The sequence below is a fragment of the Prionailurus bengalensis genome, chromosome E1, assembly GCF_016509475.1.
Source record: "Prionailurus bengalensis isolate Pbe53 chromosome E1, Fcat_Pben_1.1_paternal_pri, whole genome shotgun sequence".
Classification (NCBI taxonomy): Eukaryota; Metazoa; Chordata; class Mammalia; order Carnivora; family Felidae; genus Prionailurus; species Prionailurus bengalensis.
In genome coordinates, this window is record NC_057347.1 from 1,984,906 (window position 1) to 2,006,270 (window position 21,365).

General features: G+C 52.7%; 1 protein-coding gene across 1 annotated transcript; it reads right to left on the bottom strand.

Annotated features, from left to right (window-relative positions):
• Nucleotides 1-8,487: 8,487 nt before the first annotated feature.
• LOC122484846 (C-type lectin domain family 10 member A-like) lies at nt 8,488-12,163 on the bottom strand. The gene is made up of 10 exons (XM_043582862.1): nt 11,914-12,163; nt 11,192-11,286; nt 10,508-10,624; nt 10,135-10,230; nt 9,960-10,031; nt 9,800-9,871; nt 9,559-9,645; nt 9,317-9,468; nt 8,954-9,060; nt 8,488-8,826 (listed from the first exon to the last, which is right to left on the bottom strand). The coding sequence occupies exons 2-10, from the start codon at nt 11,256-11,258 to the stop codon at nt 8,673-8,675; spliced, it is 924 nt and encodes a 307-aa protein (XP_043438797.1). The 5' UTR covers nt 11,259-11,286; nt 11,914-12,163; the 3' UTR covers nt 8,488-8,672.
• Nucleotides 12,164-21,365: the final 9,202 nt, after the last annotated feature.

Sequence of the window (21,365 nt, forward strand, 5' to 3'; positions counted from 1 at the left end):
CTTTGTCTCCAGCTATGGGGCCAACTTCCCCGTGATGTCACCGGGTATTGGGGATGGTGATGAGAAGTGGCCGTACCCGGAGATCCCAGCGGATGGCAGTTCTTGGGAATATGAGCCCCAGAAGGAAGGGAAGATTGTGTTGCTTAGGATCACAGACCCTTCGGGAAAGCATAAGACGCGTGCTCGTTGGCTGCGAGTAGCAAAAACTTGGCTTAGACAATCAGAAAGTATATTATCTCGCGTATCGATGAAACTGGAGGTAGGAATACCCAGGGCTAGCGCATCAGCGGCACGACATCACCAGGGCATCATGTTCTCCCTGGGTTCTCATTCTGTTGCCCTCCGTGTTTTAGCCTTTTCCTTTTACCGTTACAGCATGGTATCCAGGCGTAACATCTCTCCCGATGTGTCCCGCTTAGCAGTTAAGGACATCTTTTCCTCCGGCCCCAGAAGTGGCCAGATTGGTATCCCATGATTAAACCAGTCGCTGACAAGGCGGATGGGACCACCTTGATTAACTACCTCTGGGGCTGGGCTAGAGCCAGCCTCACCTGAAGCACATGGCTATATGGAACAGGGTGGATCCCTACACACCATTCGGGGTCAGGTAGGAAGAAAGAAAAGTTAGAATTGTTGTGTAGAAAGCCAAGCGTATCGTTGGAGCCATTTATGAATGCCAACTCGGGAAGGCTGAAAAACCCAAGATTATTCTAGAGGGCCAGCCTCTGCTGGGGGGGGGGGGGGGTGTTCCTTGGTTACTATTGATGTGATTTGTCCCCTCTGATTTTTACCACAAGCTCCGCCGTCCTCCACCGCACATACACACAACGGGAAGAAACACCTAGACTCTGGGTAAAGGACCTCACATAATGTCCGGCAGGAAATGGACACCAATACAGCAACAATAAATAAATGCATAGGTCCCTTCCCCCAGCGCAGATGACCACACCCACATCCTAACTGGTCTCCCTGCCTCCAGCTGGCCCGGGCAATCCAGTCTCCTCACAGCCGGCAGAGTGATTTGTTTCAAAATTCAAATCTTATCTGCCTTCAAAGGCTCTCCACTGCCCTCAGGACAAGGGCCAGATTCCTTAGGCAGGAGCGCAAGTCCCTTTATCATTTCAATCCATCTTGAAAACCTTGTGAGTTCTTTTATCCTCAGCTTCAGCATGGTGACACAGGCACAGAAATCATAAAACACAAAGATAACGAGGCATCAGAAGAGTCAGCAGAAATAGCAAACATCAGAATTTGACCTGTGTATTTACATGTTAGAATTATTGGGAAAATACAAAATAACTAAATCTAATATGTTTAAATAAAGAGAAGATAATTTTAAAATATGAATGAGAAGGGGCGCCTGGGTGGCCCGATCGGTTAAGTGTCCGACTTTGGCTCAGGTCATGATCTCCCGGTTCGGTTCGCGAGTGCGAGCCCCGCGTCGGGCTCTGTGCAGACAGCTCGGAGCCCGGAGCCTGCTTCAGGTTCCGTGTCTCCCTCTCTCTCTGCCCCTCCCCCGCGTGTGCTCCGTCTTTTTCTGTCTCTCAAAAACAAATAAACAAACAAAAAAAATATTTTAAGAAATATGAACAAGAAAAAAAAAACTATCAAAATTATTAGAACGATTTCCAGCAGAGAGGGTCCACAGCTGCTGCCACGGTTTTGGGCACAGTAGTGAGGTTGGGACCTGAGCTGGTCCACTGCAACCGTGCTGGGAATGGTGGGGTTCCATGTGGCAACAGTGTCTCAGCATGTTGGTGTAGCGATGGCCGTGGTGGATGGCTTCCCCTGAAAGGAGTAGACTAGAGGGGTCGAGTGCCCTCGGGTTCCAAACAGAAGATCAGGAGTTTGATTCGTTGCCTACTTCACTGTGATTCACAACATGCACAATTTGGACAGGACAATGTTGATTCGAGCAGTTTCCAGGGCCAGGTAAGGTAATGGGGGTAATTCTCAAGCAGAAAGAGCCAGAAGGCAGGTGACCCAATCCTTCTTTGACTTTAAGAAGAGAAGATCTCCCGTTTTAAGAGAGGAGACATCCTGAGAATCCAGAAAAACCTGAAGAGCAGTGGTTGGATGAGGACAGCAGAGGCTGGAAGGGGTTAACCCCAGTCCCTACAGTTGAGAATAGACCTGCCTGCATCTCGGGCCTGGCTGTGACTGGTGGTCCTGTGACTGGTGGTCCGGGAACTGGTAAAGATCTCAGGAGTATCCGCCCCCCAGGGGGCGGATGTAATGGAAACAAGGTAACTTCCCATCCCATCCTGTCCCACTGCTGGATGGACAGAATCCCAAAGGGCTTCAGCAGAGCACAGCTAGGACAAACGTTTTGCGGACAGAGGGAACGATCTTTTTTATTTTTAAAAATTTTGTGCAACCGCCATGTGTGTAGGATTTCTTACAGACGTCAAGGGCAGTCGGCTCGTACACATTCTGTTTCTATGACTTTCTGGGACAGAAGGACTCCATTCCTAGGGGCGTGGTCAGGATATGAAACCAGAGGGTTCACGCATTAATTTCTGAAGTAGCTAATTTTAGGCAGTATTGGCTACGCCTGGGTGGACTGGCATTTTGTCCCCTATTCTCGGGCGGTGCAAATCAACCTGTAGGAAACGGACGGAGTTAGGAGGGCGGGGCACGGCTTAGCCTCGTTTATCTAATGATTTTCCGCTCTCGTTCCGAAACCATTCCGTCGAATGACAACAGACGGTGTCCATCCACCCCTGCGAAGCAATCACGCACCCTGTGAATGATCCGCAGCCGGATCGCTTTTCCATTTATAAAACCTGACCGGTTATGACTCACGCTGGCATTTCAAATCCTAGTCATGCTCAGGGCACTGCTTAGAGGCACTTGTCTTCCTTTGTAGCCGGTGATGCGTGCATTGCTCTCCAGATCCTGTTCGGACTCCTGTCCTTCTTTTCCTCAAAGCTCCAGGTGAGGCAACTCTGGGTGCAACGTGCATTTCACGCCACATGAGACGCCGGCTGTGCAGGGCACCTCGCTCCGCGCCTGGCATGAAGCTGGTACTGGAAGCACCAAACACCCAGCTCTCTGCCTTCCCCCGAGGGCTCAGGTAGCTGGCTCGCCCTGCTACAGCAGCTAAGTACACGCCTGACCCTTGGCTTTCCCTCCACAGTCGTGAGCCACCCGTCACTACCGCAAACATCTTGTCCTCCCCCAAGGAAGTACCCCGAGCAGCCGGGAAACCAGCGGAGCTCCCCTCCTGGAAGGAAAACTCTTTCGCAGAAGCCCCAGCCGGTTTCCGGATCCTCACGTTTCATTGGCCAGGACGGAGTCACATGTCCACCCCTAACGCCAATCGGGGGCAATAGAGAGTAGGCGTGCCCTAACGGGCTGCAGCCAATCCTAACCCAGCGCTTCGTGGAGGAGGGAGGCGGGGCTAACCCCGGACGGGCCGCTGCCCCAGACCTGCAGCCCCGAGCGGGGCGGGGGGAAAGAGCGGCCGGGGACCCCAGAGAATGATGGTCTGCAGTGAGAAAGAGGGGTGAAGCGGATGGCAGGGAGGGGAAAGAGACCCTCGGGGCTCCAGCTCCCCTTTCCAGTCCGTCCCAGGGCTTCAGCCCCTCCCCAGCCCTGGGCTGGCCTGTTGGCTTACCCAAGAACCCCCCCCAAACGACAGAAGTGGATGGTCTCACGGTTGTGGAGGCCGAAGCCTGAAATCCAGGTGTCAGAGCGCTCCCTCTGAAGCCTGGAGGCGAGGAGCCTTCCTCCCCAATTCCCAGCTGCCAGTGGTTGGTGGGCAATCCTTGACCTGCCACCTGGGTGGCCACGTGGCTTTCTCCCCTGGGTGTCTGGGCCTCTCCTCTCCGGATGTGGACAGCGGGCATGTTGGGTTAAAGACCCACCGTACCCTGCTGTGACCTCATCTAAACTGCCTACATCGGCAGCCATTCTATTTCCAAAGAAGGTCACAGGCACGGGTCCCGGTGTTAGGACTTCAACATCTCTTTTTGGGAGCACCCAATTCAGCCCTTAACAGGTTGTGTGAGACTCCCTCGTAGAACAAATGGACTTTTTGCATTACCTAAACCCGGAGATTTTTCTGTAGTTTATAACCAAAGAGTCCTTCCAATACAGGATTCTGATAGGGGTTCAAACTGGTCCAAAGAAACAGGTGTCGCGCATCACCTCCTTACCTAAGCCTCCTTGTTTCCGGAAGCAACTCAGAGAAGCTTACATAATCACCAGAGGGCAGTTTTCTCTCTTTCGAACCAAAGTCCTTCTTCAGAAGAAGGTCTTGTGTAACTCTGAATACAGAGGGTTTGCTTGCAAAGTTAGAGAGCCAGCATGGGAAATTTCCAATGCCATTGGGTATTTGTACTTCCTCCTAGTCCCTGCCTGCTTTCTGGACATTGACTTTTTAAAAATCATTTAAGTGTGTTTGTTTGTTTTGGGAGAGACAGACAGAGAGAGAGAAAGAAAATCCCAAGCAGGCTCTGCACTCTCAGCGTGGAGCCCAATGCAGAGCTCGAACCCACGAACCATGAGATCATGACCTGAGCTGAAATCAAGAGTCGGGTTTTATTTTGGGGGCGCCTGGGTGGCTCAGTCGGTTCAGCGTCCAACTCTTGATTTGGGGCTCGGATCGTGATCCCAGGGTCGTGGGACTGAGCCCCAGGTTGGGCTCTGTGCTGACCATAGAGCCTGCTTGGGAGTCTCTCTCTCTCCCTCTCCCCCCCTCCCCTGCTCTCTTTCTAAAATAAAATTTTTAAAAATTAAGATTTTATTTTTAAGTAATCTCTACACCCAACGTGGGACTCGAACTCACAACCCCAAGATCAAGAGTGGCACGTTCTTCTGAGCCAGCCAGGTGCCCCTGGACATGGATAGTCTTAATATTCAGAACCTACAACCAATTGTACACCCTCATCTGACCAAGCCCCCTCCAAGGATTCTGACTTTTCAGAGCTGGGACAGCCTCCTCTTTGTGACTCTGGAAACACTGCCGCATCCCAATCAGGCTGTACTTGATTTTGTCTTTGCTGCGGGGGGCGGGGTGGGGGGGTGACAGTTACAGCATGACCTTGACTCGCTCATTCCAAATTTGGAGGGCTTGTGAGAGCTAGTGAAATTTTCTAATTAGCGTTTTTCCTTTTTTTTTTTTTTTAAGTTTATTTCTTTTTGAGAGAGAGAGAGCATGCACATGTGAGCAGGGGAGGGGCAGAGGGAGAGGAAGAGAGAGAGAATCCCAAGCAGGCTCCATGCTGTCAGGGCAGAGCCCAAAGCGGGGCTCAATCTCAAGAACCGTGAGATCGTGACCTGACCCGAGATCAAGAGTCGAGCCCTCAACCGGTTGACCCTCCCCCCAGGTGCCCCCTCACTAGTATTCTTCAATGTCATATGTTTGTTGGTCTTTCTTAATTAAAAAAAAAAAATATGCTTTATGCAGTTAGAAAATCCAAGCGGTGCAGAAAGACATTAACTGAAAAGAGGCACCCGGGTGGCTCAGTCCATTAAGCCTCAGACTCTTTTTTGCAATATATTTGCAATATTATTGGTGTTGTTTTAATGTTCTGTGCGTTTGGCCGCCCTGGGTCGCAGCATTTGGTGCCCACAGAACCAGCTGGGTACCGATGCTCCTTATGTAACCTCTTCCACCCTGGGCAGTGCCCTCTGGACCCCATCACTTCCTGCTGTCCTCAGAGCACTTCCTACCAAGACCCCTCTGGCTCCAGCCTGATGATTTTCAAGTGACACGGGCAGGGAGGAGTGGAAGCGGGCTGCCTCCCCAGAGCTAAACTTGGCCCTTCCCATACCTTCCCTTTGACACCACCCTCTTTGACTTTAATTAATACTAATTGAAATCCTCCTGGAACACCTGGGTGGCTCAGTCGGTTAAGCGTCCGACTTCGGCTCAGGTCATGATCTCACAGCTCGCGGGTTCGAGCCCCGCAGCGGGCTCTGTGCCGACAGCTCAGAGCCCGGAGCCTGCTTCAGATTCTGTGTCTCCCTCTCTCTCTGCCCCTCCCCTGCTCATGCTCTGTCTCTCTCCCTCTGAAAAAAATGAAATAGGGTAAATAAACATTAAAAAATATTTAAAAAATAAAGAAATCCTCCTATGTGCAGGCAGGTTTCTCGGCGGAGGGAATCTAGCAATCAATGGATCCTGCCCTCTCTTTTCGTGGGAATCCTTAGTGAGATGTTGGCTCTTTGTGGCTGAGATGGTGAGCTAGATCGATCGCAAAAACAGCAATCTCCACCCATCACGGTTATCTGTCCTCTCTACAATAGGATTTGCAGCTCCTTCAATCAAAAGCCCTATTTCCCACCTCCTTGAACGTGGGCTGCCTTGTGATCTACTTTGGCCAATAGCCTGAAACAGAAGTGATGCTTCGGTTCCAGAACTGAGAGTCCAGAGTTCTTGTACTCTTCCGCTTACTCTCTTGAAGCCAGCCCAAACACTGTGCCAAGAAGCCCAGACCAGCCTAACACGATCCAGACGTCCACGCTGTCCCAGCCCAGAGCCAACCAAATGTCAGACATGGGAGTGAGGCTATCCTAGACCAGCCAGCTCCCAGCCAACCCGCCAGCTGACCACAAATGCGTGGGCGACTCTGGCCAGACCAGAAACCATCCAGCTGACCTCTAGACTCACGAGCTATAATACACATTTATTGTTTTAAGCTACTGAGCATTGGGATGGATGTTACACAGCAATAGCTAACCAATACACCTGGGCATCTAAGCAACATTTCCCCAACTCTGGGCTCTTCAAAGAAATTAAATAATTGCCTTTTTTTTTTTAATCACCCTAGGTTTATGCAGCTTTTAAGCAAGAGAAAAGAATTGAACTCAACTGTATGTAAAAAGGAAATGCCATTTTATGATAACATAGGACTCTCCAAGGCCTCACCTAACTTTCTCCATTTTGCTATTTTAAGATTGTTGAAGGGGCACCTGGGTGGCTCAGTTCGTTGAGCGTCCGACTTCAGCTCAGGTCATGATCTCACAGTCCGTGAGTTCAAGCCCCACTTTGGGCTCTGTGCTGACGGCTCAGAGCCTGGAGCCTGCTTCGGATTCTGTGTCTCCCTCTCTCTCTGCCCCTTTCCCGCTCTCTCTCTCAGAAATAAACATCGAAAAGAAAAAGAAAAAAAAGATTGGGGCACCTGGGTGGCTCAGTCGGTTAAGCATCCAACTTCGGCTCAGATCATGATCCCACTGTCCCCGGGTTCGAGCCACACATCAGGCTCCGTGCTGACAGCTCAGAGCCTGGAGCCTGTTTCGGATTCTATGTCTCTCTCTCTCTCTCTCTCTCTCCCCCTCCCCCACTGGTGCTCAGTCTCTGTCTCTGTCTCTCTCTCAAAAATAAACAAGTTTTAACAATTAAAAAAGAAAGTTTGCTGAAAATCAGGCAATAAGAAATACATATGGCTTCACGAAACAATATACTGTGAAAATTCTAGGATCGGCGAAACCAATCAATAGAGAAAAAAAGCAGATCATAAATATTAGCACCCGGAGATAAAGGAAGCAGGCTCGGGCGTAAGGAAACTTTGGGCTGACGGACATTGTTTGGATTGCGTGGACGTTACTGAGGTATTTACATGTTTCAGAAGTCATCTCCACTCCTTAAGTGGGTGTGTTATGTCGTGTGAGGATTATATCTCGAGAAGGTTGATTTTTAAGGTTTAACACAAAAACTTACGTCAGCAAAGCTGTGGAGAAAGAGGACCGTCGTGCCCTGTTGGTGGGCATGTGGATCGGTGCAGGCCACCGTGGAAAATAGGATGACGGTTGCCCCAAAGATTCAAAATAGAACGACCACGTGATCCGTCAGTGTCACCTCTGGGCATATACCCAAAGGAAACGAAAACAGAGTACGAAAGAGATATCCGCACCCCCATATTCACCGCAGCGTTCGTCACAATAACCAAGATATGGACACAGCCTGCCTGTTCGTCAACGGATGAACGGATAGAGATGTGGTGTAGACAATACAACGGAACCGTGTTCAGCCGTGAGAAAGAAGGGAAGCCTACCGTTCGCAACAATAGGGATAGACCCTGGGGGCGTTCCGCCAAAGTGAAATGAACCAGAGAAAAGGCGGATACCGCATGGTACCGTTTACATGTGGAATCAAAAAACAAAACGAAAAGGTCAAATTCATAGAAACAGAGAGTAGGCTGGTGGGGCTGGGGAGTGAGGTGGTTGGTAGGGAGAGGTTGGGTAAAGGGTACAAAGTTGTAGCTACGGGATGAGTGAGGTCTGAGGATCTCACGGTCGCTAGTCGTGAACACTATCCTATAATTGGGATTTACCGAGAGAGTAGGATTCGCATGTTCTCGCGTGCGCGTGCGCACACACACACACGCGCGCGCGCGATGGATCCACGAGGGGATTAACCACACGGGGGACCCTTTCACAGTGTATACGAACATCAAATCGCAATGATGCACACCTCAAACACCTTGCAGTTTGGTGGGTCGATTATACCTCAGTAAAGCTGAAATTAAAACAAACACCTGAAGGAAGTCTAGATGGTCTTTTGAACACCAAGGAGGGTAACATTCAAAATGGTGGCAGTGACCCAAACTCCCAGGGCTCAGTCCTGTCCCATGGGGTCCTATCAGGGGTCTCAGGGGAAGGCCCCCTCCCACTCCCTGCAGCTTGGTGGCCGGGTGGCCCGCGGGCAGCGCTCGGCCACCGCGCTAGCCGGCCACGCCCAGGCGGGCCTCGCACACCCAGCGGTAGGGTCTTTGGCAGACATCATCGTTCCAGCCGTCGGGGTAGAAGTGGGCACAGTCCTCGCCCCCGCCCAGCCCGTGCCCATGCCAGTCGTCCGGCTGGCCCGGCCTCCAGTTCCTGCAGAGAGAGGACAATGGCCAGAGGGCCCAGAACCCAGGCTCGGGGACAAGGGACGGAGGGTCAGACCCCGGAGGGGCAGGAGCTGAAGGGGGCAGAGGGGCACAGAAAGCCCGGCCGCACTCACTTGAAGTTGGTCTCATAGTCCGTCCCATCCACCCATTTCCAGGCTCCTTCGGCATCACTGAGGCCCATCCAGGCGTGTGAGGAGCCTATATGTTCCTGCACAAAGTTCTGGGGCAACAGAAGGGCAAGGGTGACTTCTCTCCAGCCCAGCCAACTCCCTGGACTCGCAGTTCTGAACTTGACGTGTCCATTCAGCCCATTGGGGGACACTGGGGACAGTCACCCCGATGCCCCCGGCCAATGAAACTTCTGGGAGCGGCTCGGCAGGTGACAGAGCTCAACCAAGCCCCCTCGGGGGTTCCGACGGCCCGGAGGAGGTTGAGAACCGCTGCCCTCAAAGGGACCCCGGCACTGAGGCGCTCACCTCCTCCTCCCTGGAGTTGACGACCACCAGGTGCGCGTTCTCCAGCCGGCAGTGTTTCTCGGCCTCCGGCCAGGTCTTCTCGGAGCGCGAGAACCAGTAGCAGCTGCCCTCGAACTCCAGCCAGTTGACCGGGCAGCAGGTACTTTGAGAGCCTGAGGGGCGGGGAGGTTCTGAGATGCCATCCAGGGGTGGGGGTGGGGGGACGAGCAGGAAATGGGGCGCAGCACCCCCACGCCCCTCACCGTTGCTCTTGAGAGCGGCCACCTGGCAGGTCAGGGTCCTCAGGTCCTTGGCCAGCTGCTGGACTCGAGCGAGGGTATCGGAATGATCTGGGACACACACACAGGTGGGCAGCGGGGGCAGCGCCTGGGGGGGCTCAGCGAGCCCCCGGAAGCCAGGCGTCCCCGCGCAGGCCAGCCTAGGGACCTCTGCGCCCTGTCCCGCGTGCACGCCACGCCCCGGTGACGGGGACAGGGCCCCCACCTGCTTGCAGCTGCCGCTGGTCCTTCTCCAGCTTGCTCTCCAGGGCGAACACCTTGTCGTTCAGGCTGCGGGCTGCAGGGCAGGGGGTCAGCACCGAGGCCGCTCCCCCCACCCCCACCCCCACCCCCACCCCTCCCCCGGGGGGGCCGCGGCTTCTCACCTGCTTGCAGCTCCCGCTTGTGATTTTCCACCTCGGCTTTCAGAGACGTTGTCGTTTCTTGCAAACTGCCGCCTGGAGGACACGTGGGGGGGGAGGACTCGGTGCTCGGGACCCCCTCCCCCACCCCCACCCCCACCCCCGCCCCCATGGAGCCCCTTCCGTGTTCCAGGCTCACCCTGGGTGTTCAGGGCCTGGAGCTTGGCCACAGTGCTTGAGGTGAAGTTGCTGAAAGTGCCTCCCAGGGTCACCAGGTCCCTCTGACACTTGGAATCTGATGGGGAGGGGACAAAGCATGCTGGGGTTTATCAGGCCCTCTGTGAGCCGGCAGCCAGCGGGCTCACCGCGCGCATTGTCCCGCCGTCTCCTCACATGACCCAACCCAGAGGGACGGGCGCTATCGTTATCCGGTGTCCCGGTCTGGAGGGGTTAGGCCACTGGGCTACTCGGCCAACCGCACCAAGTGACAGAGCCAGCGGCCACCCTACCCGCCACCACCCCACCCCCACCCCCGTGAGCTCTCTCCTCCCTGCCCACGCCGCTCCCCTCACTCTGGGATCCGATCACACAGATGCCAACCAGCAGGAGGAGGCTGATGCCCAGGGAGAGCAGGAAGGGCCGGGGGCCAGAGCAGAGCTGCTGCAGGTGGTGGAGAGGCGGAGGCGGCCCTGCGAGGGGAGAGGGCGTCAGGGCGGGACAGGGAGGAGGAGAGGGCCCAGGGACACCAGTCAAGGATGAGGGCTGTCGTGGGTAATGCTGGGAGGCCGAGGCAGGACATGTGGAGCCGGGTGCCCCAGGCCTCTGACCCCTCAGGGACCAGCCCAAGCCCTCAGTCACCTGGGCCCCTCACGCCTCCGTGGGGACGCACGGACCCAAGGACCCGCAGATGGAGGGGGACGGTGATGGGCAAGAGGCTATCAGAGTTGGGGGAGGGGCAGAAGGACCCAGAGAGAGCTGGAGCCCCGCCAGGCTCACAGGTGGGTTTCCTTCTGAACCCAAATACTCTTCCCTCGATGCTAACCCTCACGGCCTCCTCCAGAGCAGAGGGATCCGGGCCCCCTGTGGCCCCCTCTGTCCCTGTCTTCACACTGGGGTCCCCAGAGGCTGGGGCCGGACCCCCTCAGGATGGGGGCCCCCCTGCAGCCCACACACGGTAGGGGTGCAGGTATGACAGCAGAAACCCTCTACCCCTGAAGCGTGTATTGAAGGAGGGAACACTTCCCCATCCCTCTTACCGTTTCTAGACCCCTGGCTTTGCTTCTCTGTCTCCGAATGCTGGAACTTTTCATACTGCACAGACATGTTTGGACCAACGCTGGAGCTACCGGGGCTGAAAGGGAAGCAGGGCCAGGGGGCCAGGTTGAGGCAGGAGCTGGGGCGAAGCGGGGAGGCTGGGACTCGGTGGGAGCCCAGGTCAGGCCCAGAGTCCAAGGAAGAGGTGAACTCAGGTTGAGGGCGCGCCCAGGGTCGGAGAGAGGCTTGGGCCTGGTTCTGGGTTTGTGGGCGAGGTTGGACGTGGGGTGGGGACTGGGGGTCGGGCGGGGTTGCGTTGAGCTGGGGATGGAAGGAGGTAAAGTAGGAGCTAAATGCAGTACTGGCTGGCACCGAGGGGCACGTCCTGCCGGCTGGGGTCGGGGATGTGGCTGAGCCTACGCCTGGTGCTGAAGCTGGAAACAGAGTCGGGGTCAACTTTGGGAAGGGGCTGGTGTTAAGATTCCAGTTGATTCTGAGGGCCAAGCTGGGGCTGGGGCTTAAGGGGAAGCTGGGGTTAGTACCACGGTTAGGGCCGCGGTGGGGTGGGGGCTGGAACGGGGCTGAGTCTGCCTGAGATTCGGGTCCCCCATACTTCAAGCCCAACCCAGGGAAGGGCATAGAGTGTAGAACCTCCCCTCGGCCACTGAATCCCCAAGCTGTCCCTTACCATTTCTTGGTCTCCCCTAAGTGCCAGGCTGGTTACCTGCGTCTGGAACTCCTTGCGCAGCAATGGCCAGAGTTGGAAGACACGAGATCCTGGAGATCCCGAGTGGGGGTCACCTACGCGACCAGAGTCCTGCCGGTGTCCGTGTGCCAAAGCCCAGGAGGCTCTAAGCTGGGATCTCCCGTTTCCCCGACTGGAGTGGGGAAGGGATCGGAAGGCTTGCGCGAGGAAGGGGCTGGATACGGGGCAGGTCCGCTCTCCTCCTCCTCTGGGGTGTATCTACTCCCTGTCCCCTCCTCTTAAGCCCCCCTGACTTCCTCATTTTTGCCATTCGTGAGAAGGGAGCCAGACCAGAAGGTCCAAAGGCCAGTGTGTCGGTTCTCCTCGCCCACACCCCCTTTCGCTTCCTTCATCTAAAGTTCCCAGAACCCGTCTCCATCAGTGCGCAGCTGGGTCCAGAGGAGCGCATCTCTGGTCTTGCTCAATCTCACCAAGTCCTGGCATGTGAGCTTCCCCTGGGGCGCCCCCCCCCCCAGGGAGGGAAGAAGACACGGAAGAGTGGGGTTTCCTGACTGCAAAGGGAGGAAGGAGGCAGGAAAGGGAAATCTTACCGAGCGTCGAATCTGTAACAGGGGATTGTGCCAGAGGCGTGCCAGACATTAACCGTTCCGATCCCACAAGAATCTTGGGGAGGAGCTTTGGATGGCGGACTGAGGCTCAGAGCCGGGCCGTGGGCTTCCCAAGTTCATGGGTGTGCTGAGTGCACGGGGCCAGAATTGCAGACCACCCTGGCCTGGCCATCTTCAAGAAAGGGAACTGGATTGAATCCCATCACCTGTAAATGTCATCGCCACACACGGTGTGAATTTACACTCACAGTCTTTTCTTTTTCTTTTCTTTCTCTTTATTTGCTTAATGTTCATTTTTGAGAGAGAGCGCGCGAGCAAGTGGGGGAGGGGCAGAGAGAGAGGGAGACACAGAATCCGAAGCAGGCTCCGGGCTCCGAGCTGTCAGCCCAGAGCCCTACTCCGGGCTTGAACTCACAGACCGTGAGATCGTGACCTGAGCCGAAGTCAGACACTTAATCGACTGAGCCCCCCAGGCGCCCCGAGATAGGGTCAATTTTTATTAAGGCCATCAAGAGGAGGGTGTCAAGAAAGGCCTTACTGGGGAGGTGATATATGAGCAATGGTCTCCAGGAGGTGAGGGAGCAAGTTATGAGGAGCCCCAGGAGGAACAGGGCTCCAAACGGAAGGCACAGCAGGTACAAAGGGTGGAAGAATGTCTAGGGTGCACAAGGATTCTCCATTCGCCAGACTTTTTATGGAGACATGAGCTAGAGAGAAGAGGAGTAGATGAGTCACAGAGGGAGGAGGGAGGCCGCCAATTCATTAGGGCACTTAGGCTGTTGTTAAGCGTTTGTTTTTGCTCCAAGTTGGAGGGGCAGACTTTGGAGGGGTCGGAGCAGAGGAGGGAGTGACCCGCCTTGTATGTGAACTCGCACGTGTGACACCTGTGTTGTGAATCCCACGAAACGAGACAAGGGCGGAAACGGAGCGCTGTGCTCGGAGGCGGTGAGAAGGGTTCTGATCCGGGATAGGCTGCGAAGGTAGAGTTAACAGGATTCTGCTGATAAATTTCGTGTGGGTTTCACACACACACACACACACACACACACACAAGTAGTTCTCCTTCCAGGCCCCAAAATAAAGTACACTGAGAGCATTTCCCATAAATTGCTGAGTCCTGAGGAAAAAGCGCTTTATCCCTGACTTTTGCAAAGCCGACGCCTGAAGATATGTGATGACCTTTTGCAACCGCGTTCGTCGTGTGGGAACAGTGCTAGTGTTGTCATCACGAGCAGGTTAGAAGCTTGTTAACACTGATGACGGTGCAGCTTTCCTCCCAATCCCTCCCGAGGGTCTGTCCCGTGAGCCCGTCCTCCCAAAGGCCGATCCCTTCCTGACTTCTTCGCAAGTTGCCCTCTTTTCTTCCCTAAATGCTTCTGCCTCTGAGGCCTTCGGAGGCTTCTGCCTTCTTGAGCATCATAGCTTCTGTCTTCCACCGCTTTCTCCCTGCTGCCTCTCCCAGCACCTCAGCTGGCCAGGATTTCTTTATTTTTTTTTAACGTTTATTTATTTTTGAGACACAGAGAGACAGAGCATGAACGGGGGAGGGGCAGAGAGACGGGGAGACACAGAATCGGAAGCAGGCTCCAGGCTCCGAGCCATCATCAGCCCAGAGCCCGACGTGGGGCTCGAACTCACGGACCGCGAGATCGTGACCTGAGCTGAAGTCGGACGCTTAACCGACTGAGCCACCCAGGCGCCCCATCCAAAGACATAAGCTTTTAAAAAACAGAGGAGAGAGAGAGAGAGAGAAAGACTGGAACTTAGAAGAAAAATGGGTCTTGAGGGTTTTCGCACACCACGTCCTTCTGTTCAACGGCCCGTTAAATGACTCCCCTGGCGATGCCTTTTTGAGCTGCGGATCCTTCAACTGGATTAACGATGCTGAAGTGAACAGGCTCGTAATGCCCGTTGGTGCTAAGAAGCGAAGACTGCTTCTTGGCTAGATTTCTAGAAGCAAAACGGGCAGAAACGTCGTTATCAGTCCACCTTCTCCCTACCGTGTAGAGGGATATTCATTTATCCACACCTTCACCCACAAACCTGTCAGTTCTCGCCAATGTGATGCTCGAGAAACAAATACCTTCTCTGTTGTTTCAGCGATGGCTTAACTGACTACTGGCTTGGGAGAAACAAAGTTTTGTCTTGCTGGGGTTCAGAAACTGTCAGAAGCTCTTGTATTTACTTAAAGTTGTTTTTTTTTTTTAATGTTTATTTTTGAGACAGAGACAGAGACAGAGTACGAGCAGGGGGTGGCAGAGAGAGAGGGAGACACAGAATCTGAAGCGGGTTCCAGGCTCTGAGCTGTCAGCACAGAGCTCGACGCGGAGCTCGAACTCACGGACCGTGAGTTCATGACCTGAGCCGAAGGCGGCCGCTTAACCGACTGAGCCACCCAGGCGCCCCCACAGTTTTTTAACCGTAAAACCTTATATATACTTAGGCTTTTATTCTTCTATGTGAACGTTAACGTTATTTTATCCTACCCCCTCCCCCCCCCCCACAGTGTTGGCATTCAGGTCAAACCACAGTATGTGTTTCTGTAATTGGCCTAATGGGCATTTATAGACCGCCCCACTCAACAGTGGCAGAAGACGCATCGTTCAAGTGCACGTGGGACTGCCCCCAAGACAGACCGTGTCGCACAACAAACTTTAGAACACATGTAAGCAAATTGAAATTTTACATCTGTCCTCGATAATAATGGAATTAAGCCAGAAAACAATTAGATGGAAAACCAAAAAAGATAATTATAAAAATCTCCCAACCCCGAAAATTATGCAACACATTTCTCAATAATCCATGGGTCAAAGAGAAAGTCTCAAGAAAAATTAGAAACGATTTTAAACTGAACTGCAATGAAAATACAACAGATCAGGGGCGCCTGGGCGGCTCAGTGGTTAAGCGTCCGACTTCGGCTCAGGTCACGATCTCAAGGTTCGTGGGTTCGAGCCCCGCGTCGGGCTCTGTGCTGACAGCTTGGAGCCTGGAGCCTGTTTCGGATTCTGTGTCTCTCTCTCCCCTTCCCCTGCTCATGTTCTGTCTCTCTCTCTCTCTCAAAAATAAATAAGCATTAAAAAAATTTTTTTAACAAACAAAAAAAACTAGCAGCAAATGAGATAGAAAGGAGTTTCCTCAACCTGTAAAAGGGCATCTACACCAAGACCTCATTTCGTTGTTGTCAGATAGACTCTCCTGGATTTATGCTTCCTTTACATTCAGCTCTAAGACCAGTCTTAACTCCAGGCCACGAAAGCCCAGCCCAGCCCAGAGCGAAGCCTCACGCAGCCCGACTCGGGACTCGCAGGCGCGGGGCTCCAGCAGACATTGCCGAGGCTTTGCTCGGATCCCTTCCGGATCCCCTTCCCTCTCATTCTTCACGGCCGGCACCTGTGTCTCTTGGTCAGAAGCCCGCCCTCAAGCTGCCCGAACACAGCTTCGGAACCCACGGCGGGATGTACCTTGGGATTCCCATTCTCGCCAACCCCAGGCAGAACCCAAACCAATGGCCGTTGGGTGCAAGACTATTAGTGCTCCGGGTCCCTTGTTCCTGACTGGGGAAAGCTGGGCCGGGACAGGACCCGTTGTTGGGACTGTGCTCAAGATCACCTAGTCACACTTCCTAAAGAGTCACTTTCCAAGGAATCTCAGTGTCTGGTACACCCTTGCATAACTTCCTCCCCCTCCTCCTCCTGCACCCCTATCCCCCTATCTGTTTTCCTGGGAACACTTTCTCATAAATCACTTTCATAAAGATCCGTATCACAGGACCTGCCACTGGAGAATCTAGGACAGGAGTCATGGGCTGTTCTGTTCCTCCTTCCCCTTTCTTTCCTCTTCTCCTCACTGAGCGTCAAGGGTTGGGCGAAGGAGGGAGGAATTCAAGGAAGAGGCCCGCGATCTGGTGCCATTGTGGCTGGTGGCCAGGATGCTCTTCACAGCAGGCCTCCAACACTGGCCTTCTGTAGGCTCTGTTGGTGGTGCCTCTGAGACTCTTATGGGACCCTCTGCACCACAGGAGCCCCTCCCGAGGACGACGAATTCTCTGGCTACCCTCTGATGGCCGCCATCGGCTCTTGCCCCAATGGCCACCATTGGCTCTTGCCCAATGGCCACCATCAGCTCTTGCCCCAATGGCCACCATTGGCTCTTGCCCAATAGCCACCATCAGCTCTTGCCCCAGTGGCCAACTACCCTAGATTCCAGCCATACACACACGGTCTCCTTCAGCCTCACTCTGCGACAAAGTGCTCTTGGGCAGGGTCCTTCCTGGATGGCTTAGGCCTGGCATCCCTGGGGTCCACCAGGCTCACATGTTCCATGACATTCTCACCCTGACAGATGACCAAGTGCGGCAGGACCCACTGATGCACAGGGCAGCTTTAGCCCCGGTTCTCTGCCTTCAGACGTCTCCTGTCAAGGACAAGTCTCTTTCTCCACGAGTGCTCTCAAAAATCCTGAAGACACATCCACGGCCGCCCCTCAAGTTCTTCTTGCCCCTGTCAAATAGCAGTCCACGGCCGTCCCCACAGCATCTGCGGCTTACCTACCATCTGGCCCGGTAGTGACATGCCTGTCGTCCCCCCTTCGCAGACACCCCCGTCTCTACTGTGGCTCCCTTTGGACTCCAGCATCTGGCCAGTGGATTGCAAGGAAGCATCCCCTTCCTCCAAATGGAGAAAAAAAAAAAGACTTGAATCTCTTGCTACATCTAAGAATGCCCTTGAAACGAACTCCTCAACTCCCTCGTCCCCTCTTACAGAGGCAGGGAGGGATGGTGGTGGGCTATTTTGGCACCTCTTGGTAAATCCTGCCTGCGTGAGTCCAGCTCCCCTGGGTTTTAAAGGCACGGCCATTATCCGCAATCCTTCTCGGCTCTGGGAATCCAGCCAAACTTCTATAAAAACAGGAAAAGTGTCATTTAATCTCTCTCATGTGGCCCTGTCACTCTTCTCACTTCCTGAATCGGGCTTTGCCAAGATTTGATTGATCACATGAGAGTTTTTGTAAACAGATTTTTGCTAAGAGGGTAGAAAGACAGCCTACAGGCTTGGAGAAAATACTCGCAGACCACATACCAAACAGAAGACGAGTGTCTAGAATATGTGAAGAATCTTCCAAGCCCCACTCGGGGGAGAGATGACTAACGTAGGCTTTAACGTTTCACACCGTCGTGCTCATGTATCGCTTTGCCCTCAGAAGGTGCTCAGACAGACTGGGCTGAAAGAAATTATTCAATCCCCCCCAAATACTGTCCAAGTTCTTCAAGTAAATTCACTCAACTATAATTACACACGGATATGTATACTGTATATGCAAAAAAGAATTCTTGGGGCATCTGGGTGGCTCAGTCGGTTAAGGGTCCAACCCTTCGATTTTGGCTGAGGTCATGATGTCTTTCTTGGTTGTGAGTTCGAGCCCCACATCGGGTTCCATGCTGAGTGTGGAGCCTGCTTGGGATCCTCTCTCCCTCAAAAAAACTTTTATTTAATGTTGATTTATTTTGAGAGAGAGAGAGAGAGAAAACGCAAGTGGGGGAAGGGCAGAGAGAGAGGGGGAGAGAGTGCCAGGCAGGTTCTGCACAGTCAGCATGGAGCCCAACACGGTGCTCGATCCCACCAACCTTCAGATGATGACCTGTACTGAAATCAAGAGTTGGACAGACTGAGCCATTAAATTGTTTTAATTTAAAAAATTTTTTTAAGTTTATTTATTTTAAAAGAGAGAGAGAGAGAGCTCGAGCAGGGGAGGGTCAGAGAGAGATGGAGAGAGAAAGAATCCCAAGCAGGCTCCCTGCCATCAGTGCAGAGCCCCACGTGGGGCTCGAACCCACAAATCACGAAATCGTGACCCAAGCCAAAATCCAGAGTCAGGCACTTAACTGACTGAGCTACCCAGGCGCCCCCTGCAAAAAAAAAAAAAAATTTTTTAAAGCATTCTCAAAATCCAACAGTAGAATAAACCAATTAGAAAATGGGCAAAAAACACAGAGACGTTTCTCCAAAGAGGACATACACATAGAAAACAAGCACAGGAGATGTGCGATGTACCATTGGCCATCAGCGAAATGCACAGTAAAAGCACAGTGATATACGGGGCACCTGGGGGGCTCAGTCGGTTCAGCGTCCAACTTCAGCTCAGTCACGAGCTCGCAGTTCGTGAGTTCGGGCCCCACGTCGGGCACAGAAATTACTTTAAAAAATAAAATCCAAGAGTAAGTATTTAAAAGCATGTCTCCTTTTGGCATGGATTAAGGTCTTCCTTTGATAGATTGCTGTGACAAAATTATTTCTAAAAGCACAGTGGAAGCTACTTTCATTTTTACGTATTATTATTATTATTATTATTATAGGAGGCAGTTGGCTCCCACTGTTTTGTTCATCTCTCAGAAAGACAGTTTTACTTTATCAAATGTTCTGCTCACAACCGTGCACTCCACTCAGATTTCCTCTCCCCTCCAGTGAGTTCTTCCAACAACACAAGAGAACAGAAAATTATGCTTAGTGGAATTTTCATTTTATTCTTCTCTTACGTTTTTTTTTTCACCTTCCCTTTGATACAAAGGTACCTTTGATGCAACTGATGAGCCAAGGTTGATACTTTTTTTTTTTTTTTTTAAAGAAATCTCAATGGACTCAGGAGCGCCTGGGTGGCTCGGTCGGTTGAACATTTAGTTCTTGGTTTCGGCCTGGGTCATGATCCCAGGGTCATGGGATCGAGCCCCTTGTCAGGCTCTGTGCTAGCATGGAGCTTGCTTAAGATTCTCTCTCTCTCTCGCCCAGAAAACTCGCCGGACGAGCAGGACAGCAGGACGTCCCAAGGCGACTGCACTGCCCCAGATCCAGTGACACCGAGGCCCCCAGCCTGGCGGGCGGGCAGGCGGCCCCTGGAGGCACAGAGCAGACTGACAAGGAGCCTCTGGCGCCCTGAGCTCCAGGACCCCACCAGGCCCCTTACGAGGGCCCCCAGTGTCCCCGGCAACGTCTTCCCAGGATCGGAAACTTTTGTAAGTTGTGCAAACAGAAGTTATTCTCGCTACAATCAGTGAGGGTGACCAGTGTCTCTCTCCCCTGCCACTTCCCCCCCCCTTTCACACTGTCCTCTGTGCCAGGGGGCTGGGGACGCCTGGGTGGTTCAGGCAAAGCATCCGACTCTTGATTTCCGGTCAAGTCACGATCCCAGGGTGGTGGGATCGAGCCACACATGAGACTCCACAGTGAGTGTGGAACCTGCCTGGGATTCTCTCTCTCACTGCCCCCTCCCTTCCGGCTCTCTCTCTCTCTCTGTCTTTCTCTCTCTCAAAATAAATAAATAAACATTGGAAAAAAAATAATTAGGCTGGAAATACATTTGACTTGAGTGGGACGGCCACGGGCACGTGGTTTGCAGTCACATCGTGGATCTGTGTGGCTTTCAGGGGTCCTTCAGCCACGGGCTGTGCAGACGCACCGGGGGGAGACACAGGTGGGACACGAAATGCGCCCTGAAGCTCTTGATATCGGTGATAAAGAGTAAACCACAACAACCTGTCCCTTCTCCTTGTGGAAAGACACCTTGCCACGTCTTTGTCACGCGTACGACTACACAGTGAGAACTCAGGGGGGAAAAAAGTGTAGGGAAAATGAATTTTACTTTTTTAATAGTTTTTGTTTTTATTTTTTTGTAAAAGCTTATTTATTTATTTTGAGAGAGAGCGGGGCTCGATCTCACACATCATGAGATCATGACCTGAGCCGAAGTCGGACGCTTCACCGACGGAGCCACCCAGGCGCCCCTAGGAAAATGAATTTTAGAGGTAAGTTGGAAATTTTATTACAAATATCATATCCTTTTTCAAGATTTTGTGGTGTTTATGGTAGCTTTCAGCTTTTTAGAGTTGTGGGGAGGAGGGTTCTAACAAGTAAATATTCATAATGTTCTCTTTTTAAGTTTTATTTATTTTGATAGAAAGAGAACGAGAGAGTGTGTGTGAGCAGGGGAGGGGCAGAGAGAGAGGGAGAGAGAATCCCAAGCAGGCTCCACGCTGTCAGCACAGAGCCCGATTTGGGGCTCGATCTCACAAACCTTGAGATCACGGCCTGAGCCGATCTCAAGAGTCAGATGCTTAACCGACCGGGCCCCCCAGGCGCCCCTCATAATGTTATTTTTTTAAGGAAGGCTCCTCAAAACTGTGTATGCTTCAGGCCCCATAAATCTTGGGTTCACCCACGTGGCTCTAGGAAAACCCAGACACTGGTTATGTGACCTGTCACCGCGTGCAGAAAATTATATCCGGGCTTTTTCCAGTCAAGGATGATTTCGTAACAGGTTCAAAGAACACGAAGAAAATTTTTAAGCGAGATAATTATTAACTTCAGAAGAAACAGCAGTTGTGCAAGAAAGGAACGGTAACCAGATCACGAGGCGTGGCTCCGCAGGTACCCGGACGGACGCAGGCGTAACTGATGCAGATCCTGAATTGGGATTTAAATGAAAATTGTTCGGACGCCTGGGTGGGTCAGTTGGTGAAGCATCGGACCTTTTTGTGTTGTTTTTTTTTTTTTTAACTTACATCCAAGTTAGCATAGAGCGCAATGATTTCAGGACTAGATTCCTGTGACTCATCCCCTACGTATAACACCCAGTGCCCGTCCCAACAGGTGCCCTCCTTAATGCCCCTCCCCCAGTTAGCCCACCCCCCCCCAGCCCCTCCAGCAACCCTCAGTTTTTTCTCCGTATTTAAGAGTCTCTTATGTTTTGTCCCCCTCCCTGTTTTTATATTACTTTTGCTTCCCTTCCCTTGTGTTCATCCGTCTTGTATCTTAAATTCCACATATCGGTGAAGTCCCATGATATTCGTCTTTCTCTGACTGGCTGATTTCA